At 45.6% G+C, this 15096-nt stretch overlaps 1 protein-coding gene across 2 annotated transcripts in view; it reads left to right on the plus strand.

Annotated features, from left to right (window-relative positions):
- The window catches only part of MTR (5-methyltetrahydrofolate-homocysteine methyltransferase), a 1155773-nt gene that overhangs the window by 73428 nt on the left and 1067249 nt on the right, over positions 1 to 15096 (plus strand). For both annotated transcript variants that reach the window (XM_040350739.1, XM_040350741.1), the window contains exon 2: positions 4274 to 4488. In XM_040350739.1, the coding sequence (XP_040206673.1) occupies positions 4274 to 4488 (215 nt within the window). The remainder of the gene's footprint in view (positions 1 to 4273; positions 4489 to 15096) is intronic.

The raw sequence follows: 15096 nt of genomic DNA on the forward strand, positions 1-15096 counted from the left end.
AGTACTGGGTCTTTTAAGGGCCCAAGGGATTCTGATGCTCGGGTATCTGGATGAACTCCTCGGCGATCACTCGCTACAGGCTCTAGAACAGAGCATAACATGTACAGTGCGGTATTTGTAAAGCTTAGGCTGGATCATAAATACCGTAACCCTGACACCAGCTTAAAGTCTAAAGTATTTAGGTCTGATCCTAGATATGGTCCAAGCAAGAGTATTGTCACCCAAAGGGATCTGTGCCCTGAATCAGGTGCATCAGATGAGGGGCACCAGACAACCCTCCATTCGGCTCTGTCTCTACTAGGGAGGATGGTATCCTCCTTCGAGGCGGTGCCCTATGCCCAGTTCCATTCCAGGCCTCTCAACAAGACATCCTGTTGGCTTGGAACTAGAGGGGATAAGCCCTGGATTATCCAATGTGCTTATCTCCTCTGGCATGTTTTAAGCCTAAACTGGTGGTTGCAGGATCAGAACCTGCGAAAGGGAAAATCCTTTCTCCTTTCGTCTGCCTGAGGGAATGGTCCCTTAACCCAGAGTTGTTCCAGGAACTTGGCCAACTTGGGGATGGCCAGAGATTGACCTACTGGCATCCAGGTTCAACAAGCTACAGCGGTTTGTGTCCTGAACAAGAGATCCTCTGGCAATCGGAGAAGATGCTCTGGTAGTTCCATGGAGCCAATACTCACTGGTTTATGCTTTCCCTCTGGTCACTCTCCTTCCTCTCTGAATCCTGCGCAAATGTGGGAGTTCCAGTCTTTCTGGTGGCACCAGCCTGGCCCAGAAGGCCCTGGTTCCCAGAGATTGTAAGGCCAACAATAAACGGGCCATGGACGTTTCCACTGCACCCCGATCTACTGTCTCGAGGTCCTGTATTCCACCCCAATTTACAGTCTCTAAATTTGATGGCATGGCTATTGAAGCCATGGCATCCCGGGACCAGTGGTGTCTACCCTAGTGAAATGCTAGAAAAGCTGTCACTAGGAAGGTCTAGCAATAAGGTCTGGAAGATCTGTATTGTTTGGTGTGAAGCGAAAAAAAATGCCATCCACGGAAATATGTGATTTGGGAGAATGCTTATTAGGCAACTTGACAAAAAAATAAATATATACCCATTTCAATTATTTATTTTTACCAGTGAAACCAATATAACATCTCAACATTCACAAATATACATTTCTGACATTCAAAAACAAAACAAAAACAAATCCGTGACCAATATAGCCACCTTTCTTTGCAAGGACACTCAAAAGCCTGCCATCCATGGATTCTGTCAGTGTTTTGATCTGTTCACCATCAACATTGCGTGCAGCAGCAACCACAGCCTCCCAGACACTGTTCAGAGAGGTGTACTGTTTTCCCTCCTTGTAAATCTCACATTTGATGATGGACCACAGGTTCTCAATGGGGTTCAGATCAGGTGAACAAGGAGGCCATGTCATTAGTTTTTCTTCTTTTATACCCTTTCTTGCCAGCCACGCTGTGGAGTACTTGGACGCGTGTGATGGAGCATTGTCCTGCATGAAAATCATGTTTTTCTTGAAGGATGCAGACTTCTTCCTGTACCACTGCTTGAAGAAGGTGTATTCCAGAAACTGGCAGTAGGACTGGGAGTTGAGCTTGACTCCATCCTCAACCCGAAAAGGCCCCACAAGCTCATCTTTGATACCAGCCCAAACCAGTACTCCACCTCCACCTTGCTGGCATCTGAGTCGGACTGGAGCTCTCTGCCCTTTACCAATCCAGCCACGGGCCCATCCAGACTCGCTCTCATTTCATCAGTCCATAAAACCTTAGAAAAATCAGTCTTGAGATATTTCTTGGCCCATTCTTGACGTTTCAGCTTGTGTGTCTTGTTCAGTGGTGGTCGTCTTTCAGCCTTTCTTACCTTGGCCATGTCTCTGAGTATTGCACACCTTGTGCTTTTGGGCACTCCAGTGATGTTGCAGCTCTGAAATATGGCCAAACTTGGTGGCAAGTGGCATCTTGGCAGCTGCACGCTTGACTTTTCTCAGTTCATGGGCAGTTATTTTGCGCCTTGGTTTTTGCACACGCTGCTTGCGACCCTGTTGACTATTTTGAATGAAACGCTTGATTGTTCGATGATCACGCTTCAGAAGCTTTGCAATTTTAAGAGTGCTGCATCCCTCTGCAAGATATCTCACTATTTTTGACTTTTCTGAGCCTGTCAAGTCCTTCTTTTGACCCATTTTGCCAAAGGAAAGGAAGTTGACTAATAATTATGCACACCTGATATAGGGTGTTGATGTCATTAGACCACACACCTTCTAATTACAGAGATGCACATCACCTAATATGCTTAATTGGTAGTAGGCTTTCGAGCCTAGCTTGGAGTAAGACAACATGCATAAAGAGGATGATGTGGTCAAAATACTCATTTGCCTAATAATTCTGCACTCCCTGTATATGCCATACTTTATTACTAACGGTCTGATCCACATATTGTTGTGGAGACCTGTTTAACCTACCTCTATGCTCCTGATGAAGCGTCCTGTACGCGAAACATGTCGAGAGTAAAAGCAAAATCTACCATTCCGCATATCAAATCCAGTCCCAAGGATTAAAAAGTTTATGTATGTAATATTATTTATAATGTATGCTGATATTTTATACAGTTTTTTTTCACAAAGTTATGTATACAATTTTCTTCGTAAATCCTTTTTATAAATAAATATTTATAGATTTTCTACAGTAATTGCTTGTACCGCCAAAAGTCCTTTCTATTAGTCCAGATTAACCCCCCCCCCCCCCTCCATTATGTCACCTAATTTTTTTTGGGACTATTTAACTTGGTGCTGTCTGTTTTACAGAAACAACCATTTGAACCTATCAAGGAAATGTCGGAGTTGGCGGCCCTTTCATGCACGGAACCGTACTTGATCCTTCACCACGACAGTCGTGTTACAACCTGTTTCATCTTCTCTTTTTTTTTTTTCCCCCAAAGTTGTGTTGGCCTTTCATTTTAAATTGGGACATTATTTTGCCTTTTTTCTCGCCGCCTTGTTTGGACATTGTCATTGTCCGGGCAGTCGAGGTTTTTTTTATCTAGATTTGCAGAGATCCGAGGATCAAACACTTTCTTTGTTTTACCAAAAAGACCCAAGAAGGGTTCCGTCGGTTTTGGTCATTCAGGCCTACGGTCTGAAACATAAAGCCTTTAGGGTGAGGGCTCATTCTACCAGGGGTATAGGAACCTCCTGGGCTTTTCGCCATTGGGTATCTGTGGCTCAGATTTCTAAGGCTGCTACCTGGTCTTCAGTGCCTATGTTTACAAAATTGTATCCAGTGGATGTTCGAGCAAAGTTCTGCGGCCTGCCGTATAGAAACTGATGGGTACTGTTTGGGATGGTGTCTCCCTCCCCTCAAGGCTATTGCTCTGGGACGTCCCAGTATGAATATTAGCCTGACTGTGTCCCATGATGTATGGAAAAAACACAATTTTTTTTTTTTCTGTCATGCTTGCTTGTAAAATACCTTGAGTACATCATGGGACACAGAGGTCCCCCTCTTTTAAGGATTCAGTGCTTGCTACAAAACTGTACTTTCTGTATGGGAGGGGTTATAGGGGATAATTTCCTGTCTAAAGACTTTGGTCTACCAGTGTCCATTCACCTAATGAAGTATAACCAGCAGGTACTGAATTTTAGCCTGACTCTGTGTGTCCCATGATGTATGAAAAAGAAGGATTTTACAGGCAAGTATGATGGTGCTGATCACTCAGTGTGTTCATAACTGAAGCATTGGCTGTATGAGACCTGTAGTTTCTAACAGCAGTCCTGCTTAAGCTCTGGTGTTGCCCGGATGGAGTGAAAAGATCATGCAGCCATCTTCCACCACACATGCACCCCTGACAATCAAGAAATTGTATCGTATGTGATCTTTCCAAAAGTATATCTGGTAGATTAGTTCTCAAATTATTTTCATCTCCGACTTTAGTTGTCTCCAGTTGATCCTGCCCTGTCAACTCTTGAGCCTCTGCTCGTGCAGTATTGTCACCCTAGGTTGTGCAGGCTGCTGATTAGCTTTCCACTAGTGTGTTTTAACCAGTTTAGTACAGCTTTCAACTTGTGTTTCACCCTCCTACTATAACATGCATGCTCATAGAGGAAAGGTGAAGCTTTCTAAAGAGAATTGAAAAAAAAAAGTGATGCCTTTTCTTTCAGCCTCTTTATAGTTAGTTATTTATCTTTACCTATTTATTACTCGCATTGATTATTTTTGCAAAGAAAAATAAAACTATAATTTTCATTTTTTATAGCTGTCGCACCGAGTCCTCTCCACAAGGAACTGGAATCTGTTCTCCATGAACGAATCTTGGTGCTGGATGGTGGGATGGGTACCATGATCCAACAGCAATCCCTTTCAGAAGATTCCTTCAGAGGGCAAGAATTTGCAGACCATGGAAAACCCTTAAAAGGAAATAATGATATTTTAAGCATCACCCAGCCTGACATAATCTACAAAATTCACAAGGTAATCCAAGTGCAATATTAAATATATACAGTAATGGAAGGCCTTTCTAATATTGATTTCCTGTATGGATGTTGGCTTCCATTGCTGACCTTTTTGAGATTGCTAGTGTCTTTGCTTGTCAATAGCATGGCTGTCTCTGCTTATTCTAATGGCTATTGGTTCAAGTATCCTGCAGAGTTGAGGGCAAAGTGAAACAGGAGCTACTGAGCTGCATGCTTGTTTAAAATTGGTGCCAAAGAAATGATTAAGGCCTTTTTTCTAAGCATAGCCATACAACTATCTTTTACGATGCAGGTTTCCTTGAAACAAGTTTCCATTTTCATGTGAAAAGGAAAAACCTTATATGCTCCTATCTTAATTCTGATTTAGATGGTGGGGTCTCACTCAGGATTTCACTATACCCAACCAGGGACAACAATGTCTGCACAGAGAAAATAACACAAAGAATGCAGCCACCCTTGAAAAGGTGTTTTGCATGTTTTAACCATCCTTAAAAAAAAAAAAAAAGGCTTTAAGAGGTGCTAACCTCAGGGTTGCTTAGCAGCTTTAACTAGTTTCTGACCACTCTATAAGCAGTTCTACTGCTACAGGGCAGCGGCTGTGCGCAGGATCACGTGTGTGTGTGTGTGTGTGTCGCTGGCCGTTTTTATTAGGTACACCAATTCAATTGCTTGGTAACACAAATTGCTAATCGGCTTATCACATGGCTGCAACCCCATACATCGTAGGCATCTAGATGTGGTGAAGATCGGGAACACCGTTTTAAGAGTGAGACATTTGAGTGACATTTGTTCCAGAGGTTCAAATGGACCTCTTGCTAGGGATTTCAGGACTGGCCGGTCCTGTTTAGGGAAATTTTACATTGGTGCTGGCCTTAATCTTGTAAGAGCCCGAAAAAAATAAGACCACCAGCGGTTCAGAGGCCACCAATTTTCTCTAAGAAGACTGCTAGCGCAGCAACCTGTACTTTCAAGGTACTGACTGTTAGTTCCTTTTCTGCCCGTCCTGTAAAAACTCCAAGGTAGAAACAAGGTTCTTGGTTAGATGACCTGCACCATGAGTTATAGACCTTCCAGACTTTAGTATAGTAACTCTTATCTTTTTCCTACTTGATAGTAATGTTGTAACCAGATGGTCTGAAAACCCCTTACTCTTTAGGAGCTGCTCCTTTAGATACCCAGTTCCCACTGGTCCCTGCTGTCTTCTGGGACCTGTGTGTCTCCCAGGAGACAGCAGGGAGGACGAAGGAAGTGGCGTAAATACACGCCCACTGAATAGCAGGCATGGTCGAGGTCCGGACCCCAAAGTAGGGAATTGCTGCGCTTTCCTGAAGTCAAAGCAGAGCTAGTGCTTCTGCCATCTCCTTGGTGAAAATCCGCGGTGTGGAGGACAGGCCGAACGGCAAGGCCCTGAACTACAGATGGTGAAATGTGCCTTCCATATTTACTCCCAACCTGAGATGCCTCTGGAACTGAGGTGAAATTGGGACATGCACATATGCATCCCTTTAAAGTGGAGTTCCACCCAAAAACGAAACTTCCGCTTTTCCAATGCCCCCCCCCCCCCCCCGATGTCACATTTGGCACCTTTCAAGAGAGTGGGGGGAACAAATGCCAGTCTAATACTGGCATTTTGCTCCCACTTCTGGGCATAGATACCCGAGCCACCCAGGGTATCTACACCACTACCAGCACCTTCTCCGTCCCCTCGCTGTCTTCTGGGAGACACGCAGGGACCAGTGGAAACGCGTAGTAGTGAACCAGGAAAAGAAGCCGCAAGGCTTCACTTCCTGATTCCCTTACCGACGCAGGCAGTGGCCGAGAGCCGAGGGATAGATCGGCTTCAGGTGCTGACATCACAGGCGCCCTGGACAGGTAAGTGTCCTTATTTTAAAAGTTGGCACTGCAGTATTTGTAGCTGCTGACTTAAAATAAAAAAATTGGCGGACCTCCACTTCAAGTCTTATTTCTGATGTTCTATAGCAGGGGTGACAAACTTAATTTCATTGTGGGCCGCATCAGCATTCTGATTGCCCTCAAAAGGGCCAGTTGTATCTAAGTTTAGATGTCCAGCGCATCTCCTCCCCATATATTAGATTTCAAGAGCCACCCCACCATCAGAAGTTGAATTCCCCACTCTCCCTTACATCAGTGTATCCCCCTTTCCTTATGCTGCTGCTGGGGAGAAGATTGATGCATTGCTTGAAAGCAGAAAGTAAGGGTCTGGAGCTCTCCAACAGCTACAGGAGTGGTGCGAGGGCCACATGAAATCGCTCGGAGGGCCGGATTTGGCCCGCGGGCCTTGTGTTTGACACCTGTGTTCTATAGAATAATAAGAGGTCGACATGCATTGGGGTTTTTCTTCTGTACATCAAAACGCAGTAACGTTTTTATTCCTGCAAAATTGAATACCACATGTATATTTGTCTCAACATCTCTGCATGTATTTCGCTTTGTTCTGTAATTACCGGAGCTGATAAATTCATGAATTTATATATTTTTTATATCTGTGCCATTTGCCATTTTCCTACAAATCAATATTTTATCTAAAATTGATTTACTTTTTGCTGCAAAAAAATCCCATGGGGAAAATTGTTCTTCCTTTTAAGTATCTAAATCGGGATGCGCAGCCCTCAGATCCCCATGCGTGTCATTTCATGTTAGTCTTTTTGGCCTGAGAAGAAACCAAAGGGGGGGGGGGGGGGAGAGAAACAGGAGACAATCAGTGAGACCCAGTCTTGGCCTGCGGACCACCCAACAAGGTGCATTAGGAAAGTAAACACAGCATCCAGTGCCCAGACAGGCCCCCGTCACCAGGGGGAAAGACTACCGGAAAACCCCAGTTAAAGGAAATGGGCAGACTTGATTAACTGTCCCCTACCTGAGACTTGCTGGTGCCTGTCGCCACCGCTGCAGACACTACATCCTCCATAGCGGGTATGCAGCACTCCACTTGTGGCTTCAAATTCAGTTTCCAGACTTTTATAGTGCCACTGCACCGGACTGAAAGCTGAAATAGGCACAGGCTCCTGCCCTGCCTCCTCCTTTCTGCACCTGAGCACCGGAAATGATGCTGGGCGTCAATCCGCTGATAGGGAGCATCGCTTCTGGCGTGGCCGATACTCTTTTTCAGACCCCGCAAAATGGCAACGGTACATGCAATGCCTCAGCCCAAGACTGGAGCGGATCATCGGATCACCCGTGGTTCTCCCCCTAGCACCAAGGGGAGCCCCTACCATACTGCTGCAGATGCTCTGGTAGGATTGGAGGGCTGTGGTCTTAATAAAAAGAAGTAAAAAAGCCCAACTGAGATATCTTTATTCTCCCCCATGAGATGTTCCCTCCGGGCCAGAGGAAGTACCAAAAAACTGGTGTGGTAGGGAGGTGCTTCCCTTTTAACCACTTGACCACTGGGCACGTAAACCCCCTTAATAACCAGACCAATTTTCAGCTTTTGGCGCTCTCACAATTTGAATGACAATTACTCAGTCATATAACACTTTACCCAAATTAAATTTTCGTCCTTTTTTTTCACACAAATAGAGCTTTCTTTTGGTGGTATTTAATCACCGTTGGGTTTTTTATTTTTTGCGCTATAAGAGAAAAAAGACTGAAAATTCTGTAAAAAAAAATAATTTTTCTTTGTTTCTGTTATAAAATTTGGCAAATTTAATATTTTTTCTTCATTCTTTTGCATAAATGTGAAAGATGAAGTTACGCCGAGTAAATAGATACCCAACATGTCACCCTTCAAAATTGCACACGCTCGTGGAATGGCGCCAAACTTCGCTACTTAAAAATCCCCATAGACGACGTTGCAGGGTATTGCGGGGCATTGCAGAGTATTGCGGGGCATTGCAGAGTATTGCGGGGCATTGCAGAGTATTGCGGGGCATTGCAGAGTATTGCGGGGCATTGCAGAGTATTGCGGGGCATTGCAGAGTATTGCGGGGCATTGCAGAGTATTGCGGGGCATTGCAGAGTATTGCGGGGCATTGCAGAGTATTGCGGGGCATTGCAGAGTATTGCGGGGCATTGCAGAGTATTGCGGGGCATTGCAGAGTATTGCGGGGCATTGCAGAGTATTGCGGGGCATTGCAGAGTATTGCGGGGCATTGCAGAGTATTGCGGGGCATTGCAGAGTATTGCGGGGCATTGCAGAGTATTGCGGGGCATTGCAGAGTATTGCGGGGCATTGCAGAGTATTGCGGGGCATTGCAGAGTATTGCGGGGCATTGCAGAGTATTGCGGGGCATTGCAGAGTATTGCGGGGCATTGCGGGGCATTGCAGAGTATTGCGGGGCATTGCAGAGTATTGCGGGGCATTGCAGAGTATTGCGGGGCATTGCAGAGTATTGCGGGGCATTGCAGAGTATTGCGGGGCATTGCAGAGTATTGCGGGGCATTGCAGAGTATTGCGGGGCATTGCAGAGTATTGCGGGGCATTGCAGAGTATTGCACAGGGAGGGATGGATGGCTGAATCTGTGACTGAATGTGTCACAGATCCAGCCCGCAGCAGCAGCTGCTGCTGCTTCCGCTCTCTCCCCTCTCCTCTCTCACACTGTACCGTTCGGTACAGAGAGGAGAGGGAGGAACCGGCGTCATCACATGACGCCTGTTTGTTTACTAGTGATCGCTCCGTCATTGGACGGAGCGATCACGTGGTAAACCGCCGCTATCAGCGGCGATTTACCGTGATCAGTCGGGTCCGGAGGACCCGGCGATCACGGAGACTCCCGTGTGCGCGCCCCACAGGGCGCGCGGGAGCGCGATTCTAGGAGGACGTACATTGACGCCCTCCTAGAGTTAAGCAACCGCCTTGTAGACGTATTTTGTCTATAGGGCGGTTGCTAACTGGTTAAAGATCTGGAGGAAAGAGGTGTTTCCATGTGGTCCAGTGGGAGGAGTCACAATCTCTCAGGGGATATAAGTGACTTTGAACGTGGCATGATTGTTGGTGCCAGACAGCCTGGTCTGAGTATTTAAAAAAAAAAGTGATTTTAACACATACAGCGCAGATTCTTCTGATCTCCTGATCTGACTGCGCCCCTATTTTGCTTACAGGTGAAACTTGAAAAATTAGAGTATCGTGCAAAAGTTCATTTATTTCACTAATGCAACTTAAAAGGTGAAACCAATATGAGACTCATTACATGCAAATCATGATAGTTCAAGCTGTGGTTTGTCATAATTGTGGTGGTTTATGGCTTACAGCTCATGAAAACCCCAAATTCACAATCTCAATAAATTTGAATATTGCATGCAATCAATAAAACAAGGATTGTACATGGAACAATATCTGACCTCTGAAAAGTATAAGCATGCATATGTACTCAGTTTGGGCCCCTTTTTGCAGCAATTACTACCTCAATGTGGCGTGACATGGAAGCCATCAGCCTGTGGCACTTCTAAGGTTTGTTATGGAAGACCAGGATGCTTCAATAGCGGCCTTCAGCTCTTCTGCATTGTTCGATCTCATGTCTCATCTTTCTCTTGGCAATGCCCCATAGATTCTCTCTGGGGTTAAGGTCAGATGAGTTTGCTTGCCAATCAAGCACAAAAATCCCATGGTCATTGAACCAGGTTTTTTGGTGCTTTTGGCAGTGTGGGCAGGTGCCAAATCCTGCTGGAAAATGAAGTCTGCATCCCCATAGAGCTTGTCTGTGGAAGCAAGCATGAAGTGCTCCCAAATCTCCCGGTAGATGGCTGCATTGACCCTGGACTTGATGAAGCACAGTGGACCAACACCAGCAAAAGACATGCCTCTCCAAATCGACAGACTGTGGAAACTTCGCACTGGACTTCAAGCATCTTGCAGTGTGTGCCCCTCCAGTTTTCCTCCATACTCCTGGATCCTTGGTTTCCAAATGAGATGCAAAATTTGCTCTCATCAGAAAAGAGGACTTTGGACCACTGAGAAACAGGCAAGGTGTGTTTTTCTTTAGCCCAGGTAAGACGCTTCTGACGTTTGTTGTTCAGGAGTGGCTTGACAAGAGAATATTGCACCTTTTCACAATACTGTATTCAAATTTTTTGAGATTGTGGATTTGGGGTTTTCATGAGTTGTAGCCATAATCCTCACAATTATGACAAATCACGGCTTGAACTATCGTCTATTAGTTTCACCTTTTTAAAGTTGCCTTTGTGAAATAAACTTTTTCACAATATGCAAAGTTTGAGTTTCACCTGTACACTTGACCTTGGTACTCCTAACTGTAGTCCCTATAACTGGCAGCTAAACACATTCCTTCTCCAACACCTTCCCTGGAGATCAGAAATGGAATCCACTCTAAAATATTTGTGGAAAATAACACCGCTGACACAACCCCCTCCACACATTGGGGCGCCCATAAGGCAATCCTACGGGGTAGATGCCTTGCATTATCCTCCGCCATGAAAAAGATGCACAGGGCACGAAACTGCACACTGAGGAGGAGCTTGACCGATTGCCGAACGCCTCTTCGATGTCCATCGGGTGCCTGCGATCGTGTCCGCTGAAGAATGGGGAGATGCCAGTGTAAACACAGCATCTCCCCGTTCTGCCTAGTGACAGGACACTGATCGTCTGCTCCCTCATCGGCAACAGTGACCAGTGTCGTATCACTGCTAGCCCATCCCACAGACAGGGTCTAGGAGTTAACCCCTAGCCCCCCTAGTGGTTAACCCCATTCACTGCCAGTGTAATTTACAGTTAACAGTCCATTTTTTTTGGACAATGTCCCAAAATGACAAGTGTCTGCCATAATGTCGGTCACAATAATAATCGCTGATCGCCGCCATTACTTGTAAAAAGTTTGTAGACGCTATAACTTTTGCACAAACCAATCAAACGCTTATTGCGTTTTTTTTTTTTTTTTCCCCAAAAATATGTAGAATATGTATCTGCCTAAATTGAGGAAAATCTCTTCAAATTATTTTTTTGGGGGGATATTTATTATAGCAAAAAGTAAAAAGTTTTTTTTTTTTTTTCAAAATTGTAGCTTTTTGTTGTAGCGCAAAAAATAAAAACCGCAGAGGTGGTAAAATGCCACCAAAAATCTCTATTTGTGGGGGGGAGAGGACGTCCATTTTGTTTGGGAGCCACATCGCGTGACCGCAATTGTTGGTTAAAGCGAGGCAGTGTCGAATTGCAAAAAGTGGCCCGGTCATTTGGCAGCCAAATGGCCCGGGTCTGAAGTGGTTAAGGTCCTGGAGTGGAGTCCTGGAGTGTTGCTTGCAACTCTCCCACACTTAAAAAAAAGAAATAAAAAAAAAAAGAAAATTACCACCCTGTGCGACCTGGCAAAAATCCCTGATCAGACTAAAGCAACTGTATTGGGATAAATGTAACAAGGCCCACTCCCTCCTGGCTCGGAAGCTGTGTGACAACACCCATATGACAACACCATACCAGATATACAAACCAGGATACTTAGTATCTCACCCTAGGGAGACGGCCCACTCCCTCATAGAATTCTACATGCATCTCTAGAACAAGCCCGGTATCCCATGTATACCGCCCTCTCCCACCGTATGCAACAATATCTCGAACAAGGCGGGATCTCGGCTCCAATCCTCAGACCTATCATCCCTAAATGCACAGATCACTGAAGAAGAAATGGCAGATTAACCACTTAAGGACCGCCTCCTGCACAATTACATTGGCAGAATGGCACGGCTGGGCACAGGCACGTACCTGTATGTTCTCTTTTAAGAGCACAGCCGTGGGTCGCGTGCAACCTGGTCCGAAGCTCCTTGGACCCGATCGCCGCCGGTGTCCTGCGATCGGTCACAGGAACTGAACAGGGAGAGGTGTGTGTGTGTGTGTGTGTGTGTGTGTGTAAACGCACTTTCCCTGTTCTTATAGTGACACTGATAGTCATTCCCTATATCAGGTAACAGACGATCAGTGACGTCACACGTAGGCTGTAGAGCCACACTCCCCTACAGTAAGAATCGCTCCCTTAGGGGACACATAACCCCTTAGCGCCACCTAGTGGTTAACCACTTCACTGCCATTTATATTTTCACAGTAATCGGTGCATTTTTATAGCACTTTTCGCTATGAAAATGGTCCCAAAAATGTGTCAAAAGTGTCCGATGTGTCCGCCATAATGTCGCAGTCACGAAAAAATCGCTGATTGCCGCCATTGGTAGTAAAATAATTATTAATGCTATAAAATTATCCCCTATTTTGTAAACGCTATAAATGTTGTGCAAACCAATCGATAAACGCTTATTGCGTAAAAAATAAAAACCGCAGAGGTGATCAAATGCCACCAAAAGAAAGCTCTATTTGTGGTAAAAAGACGCCAATTTTGTTTTGGGAGCCACGTCTCACAACCGCGCAAATTGTCCGTTAAAGTGACGCAGTGCCGAATCGCAAAAAAGTGTGCAAGGTCCTTAGCCTGCATAATGGTCCGGGTCTTAAGTGGTTAAATTCCTACCCGCTCGCAAAGCCCCAGTCCCAGACAGTCTACCTTATGAATATTACAAATCATTTCTCCCTTACTCCCCTACATGTGTAAAAGATTTTCAATGTCTTTCTCCAGGACACCCCCATGCAGCGTTCCTTTATCACTGTGATCCTGAAACCTCCCTCTGTGCCAACTACCGGCCCATTGCCCTTCTGAACTCGGACTTAAAAATTTTCACTGAATTATGATCCGTCTGAATGTAATCCTCCCCTCCCTTATCCATAAGGATCAGGTGGGCTTCGTTCCGCTCTACCAGGCAGTGACACTAGGAAGATTGACCTGGTTGTGGCGAACAGGGAGGGTTCGGCGTCCCTGCTACTTGGCTTGGATGCCGAAAAGGCCTTTAATTGCCTTGGGTGGCTCCTTATGTTCGCCACACTACGCCATGTTGGGTTTAGGGGACCCTTTCCACGAGTGATTCAACACTTCTATTCCAATCCTTCCTCTCAAGTTAAAACTCCCTTTGCCCTATCCTCCTCATTCCCAGTGGCTAATGGCACCCGGCAGCGACGTTTAGAAAAAAATCTAATCTTGGACTAAGGTCTCCCCTCTGGAAGGACGGACCTAGGGCAGCCAGTGGAGGCTGCGAAGTCTGTCAGAGCCTGGCTCTTTCCAGGAAGGGTCTCCCTTTCTCTTATCGTCCATGGATGGACACAGCTCCTTAAATCTTGACAAGTGGTTTATGTTCCTGTCCACGAGAGGACTTGAACAGCCCCGCCCAGGGGGCGGTCCCTCCAGACATAACCCTCCACCACGAGGACACTTTTTTTTTTTTATTTTTTTTTTTTTCATTTTATTTTCATTGGCCTTTTGTGGCCCATTCCCGGGTGGGTACGTTTTGGTGCAGGGGGTTCGTCGTATACTTCCCCCTCTTGGGGGGGCCCCCCCCCATGAGTTTTGACTCTGGTGTGGTGCTCTCGGTTCTTCAGGAACCTTCCTTTTGGAAACAGAGTTTATTTTCTTGACACTATCTCAGAAGGTGGCATTTTTAGTGGCCATTACTTCTGTCACAAGGGTTTCTGAGCTGGCGGTGTTGTCTCACAAGTCGCCATACTTGATTCTCCATAAGGATTAGGCGGTGGTGTTCCCGTGACCTTCCCTTCTTTCGAAGGTGGTTTTGCCCTTTTGCCTGAATGAGGACCTTGTTCTTCCATCCTTATGTCCTGGGCTGGCGCATCCTACGAAGGTTGCGCTTCATACTTTAGGCGTGGTACACGCTTTGCGGATGTACCTGCCTGCTACGGCACCGTAAAATCCTTTTCGCTGACGTCCATGGGACGGACACGGCACCCACCCCTCCTTTTCAGGTTTGTACTGCTTATTACGAACTGAGGCTGCATACTGCTGGGAGGAGGGTTATGTCTGGAGGGACCGCCCCCTGGGTGGGGCTGTTCAATTCCTCTCCTGTGAACAGGAAGATAACCCACTTGTCAAGATTTAAAGGGTCACTAAAAAATATTTTTTTTAGCTAAATAGCTTCCTTTACCTTACTGCAGTACTGGTTTCATGTCCTCATTTGTTAGTTTTTGCTTTGAAGTAGCTGTAATTCTGCTGTGATCTCCACACTTCCTGGTTGCCTGTTTCCTTATAACAATCATACTGGGAGATTGTCACGGTGGTCTTAAGCTGTCATTACTGTGTGTCTAAAACTCTTCAGAACCAATCAGATTCATTTTAAAAACAAAACACTGCCCTGGATTTGTTTGTTTTTGTTCTGTGAGTCTTCCCGACTCACCTCTCACCCGGAACTTCATGTATGTCCTTTAAAACCCAAAGTGAAACTAGAGGCACATTATATGATAGATTAAATTAAATTTTTAATCATTTTTAAAAGCAATCGGTTAACTTGTATGTCTCTATACCCAATAAACAGTCATTTCAGCAAAAAAAAAAAAAATTTCCCTTAGTGACCCTTTAAGGAGCTATGGACGTCAGAAGGATTTTACGGTGAGTACAAAAAATCCTATTTTCTTACACTCTCGGGTTACAAGACGGAGTGTTTCAGAACCCCCCTGAGAGACTGGGGGGCGCTAGACACGGTGAGGGTGTCTACAAACCCCAGGGACCCTACATCCCACTCTCTCTCCTCATGCCTGACAGTGGCAAATGGTATTGAGGAGCCGCTGGCTTATCCCTCTGCTGAAGGGAAAGG

Source organism: Rana temporaria, chromosome 4, assembly GCF_905171775.1.
Source record: "Rana temporaria chromosome 4, aRanTem1.1, whole genome shotgun sequence".
NCBI lineage: Eukaryota > Metazoa > Chordata > Amphibia > Anura > Ranidae > Rana > Rana temporaria.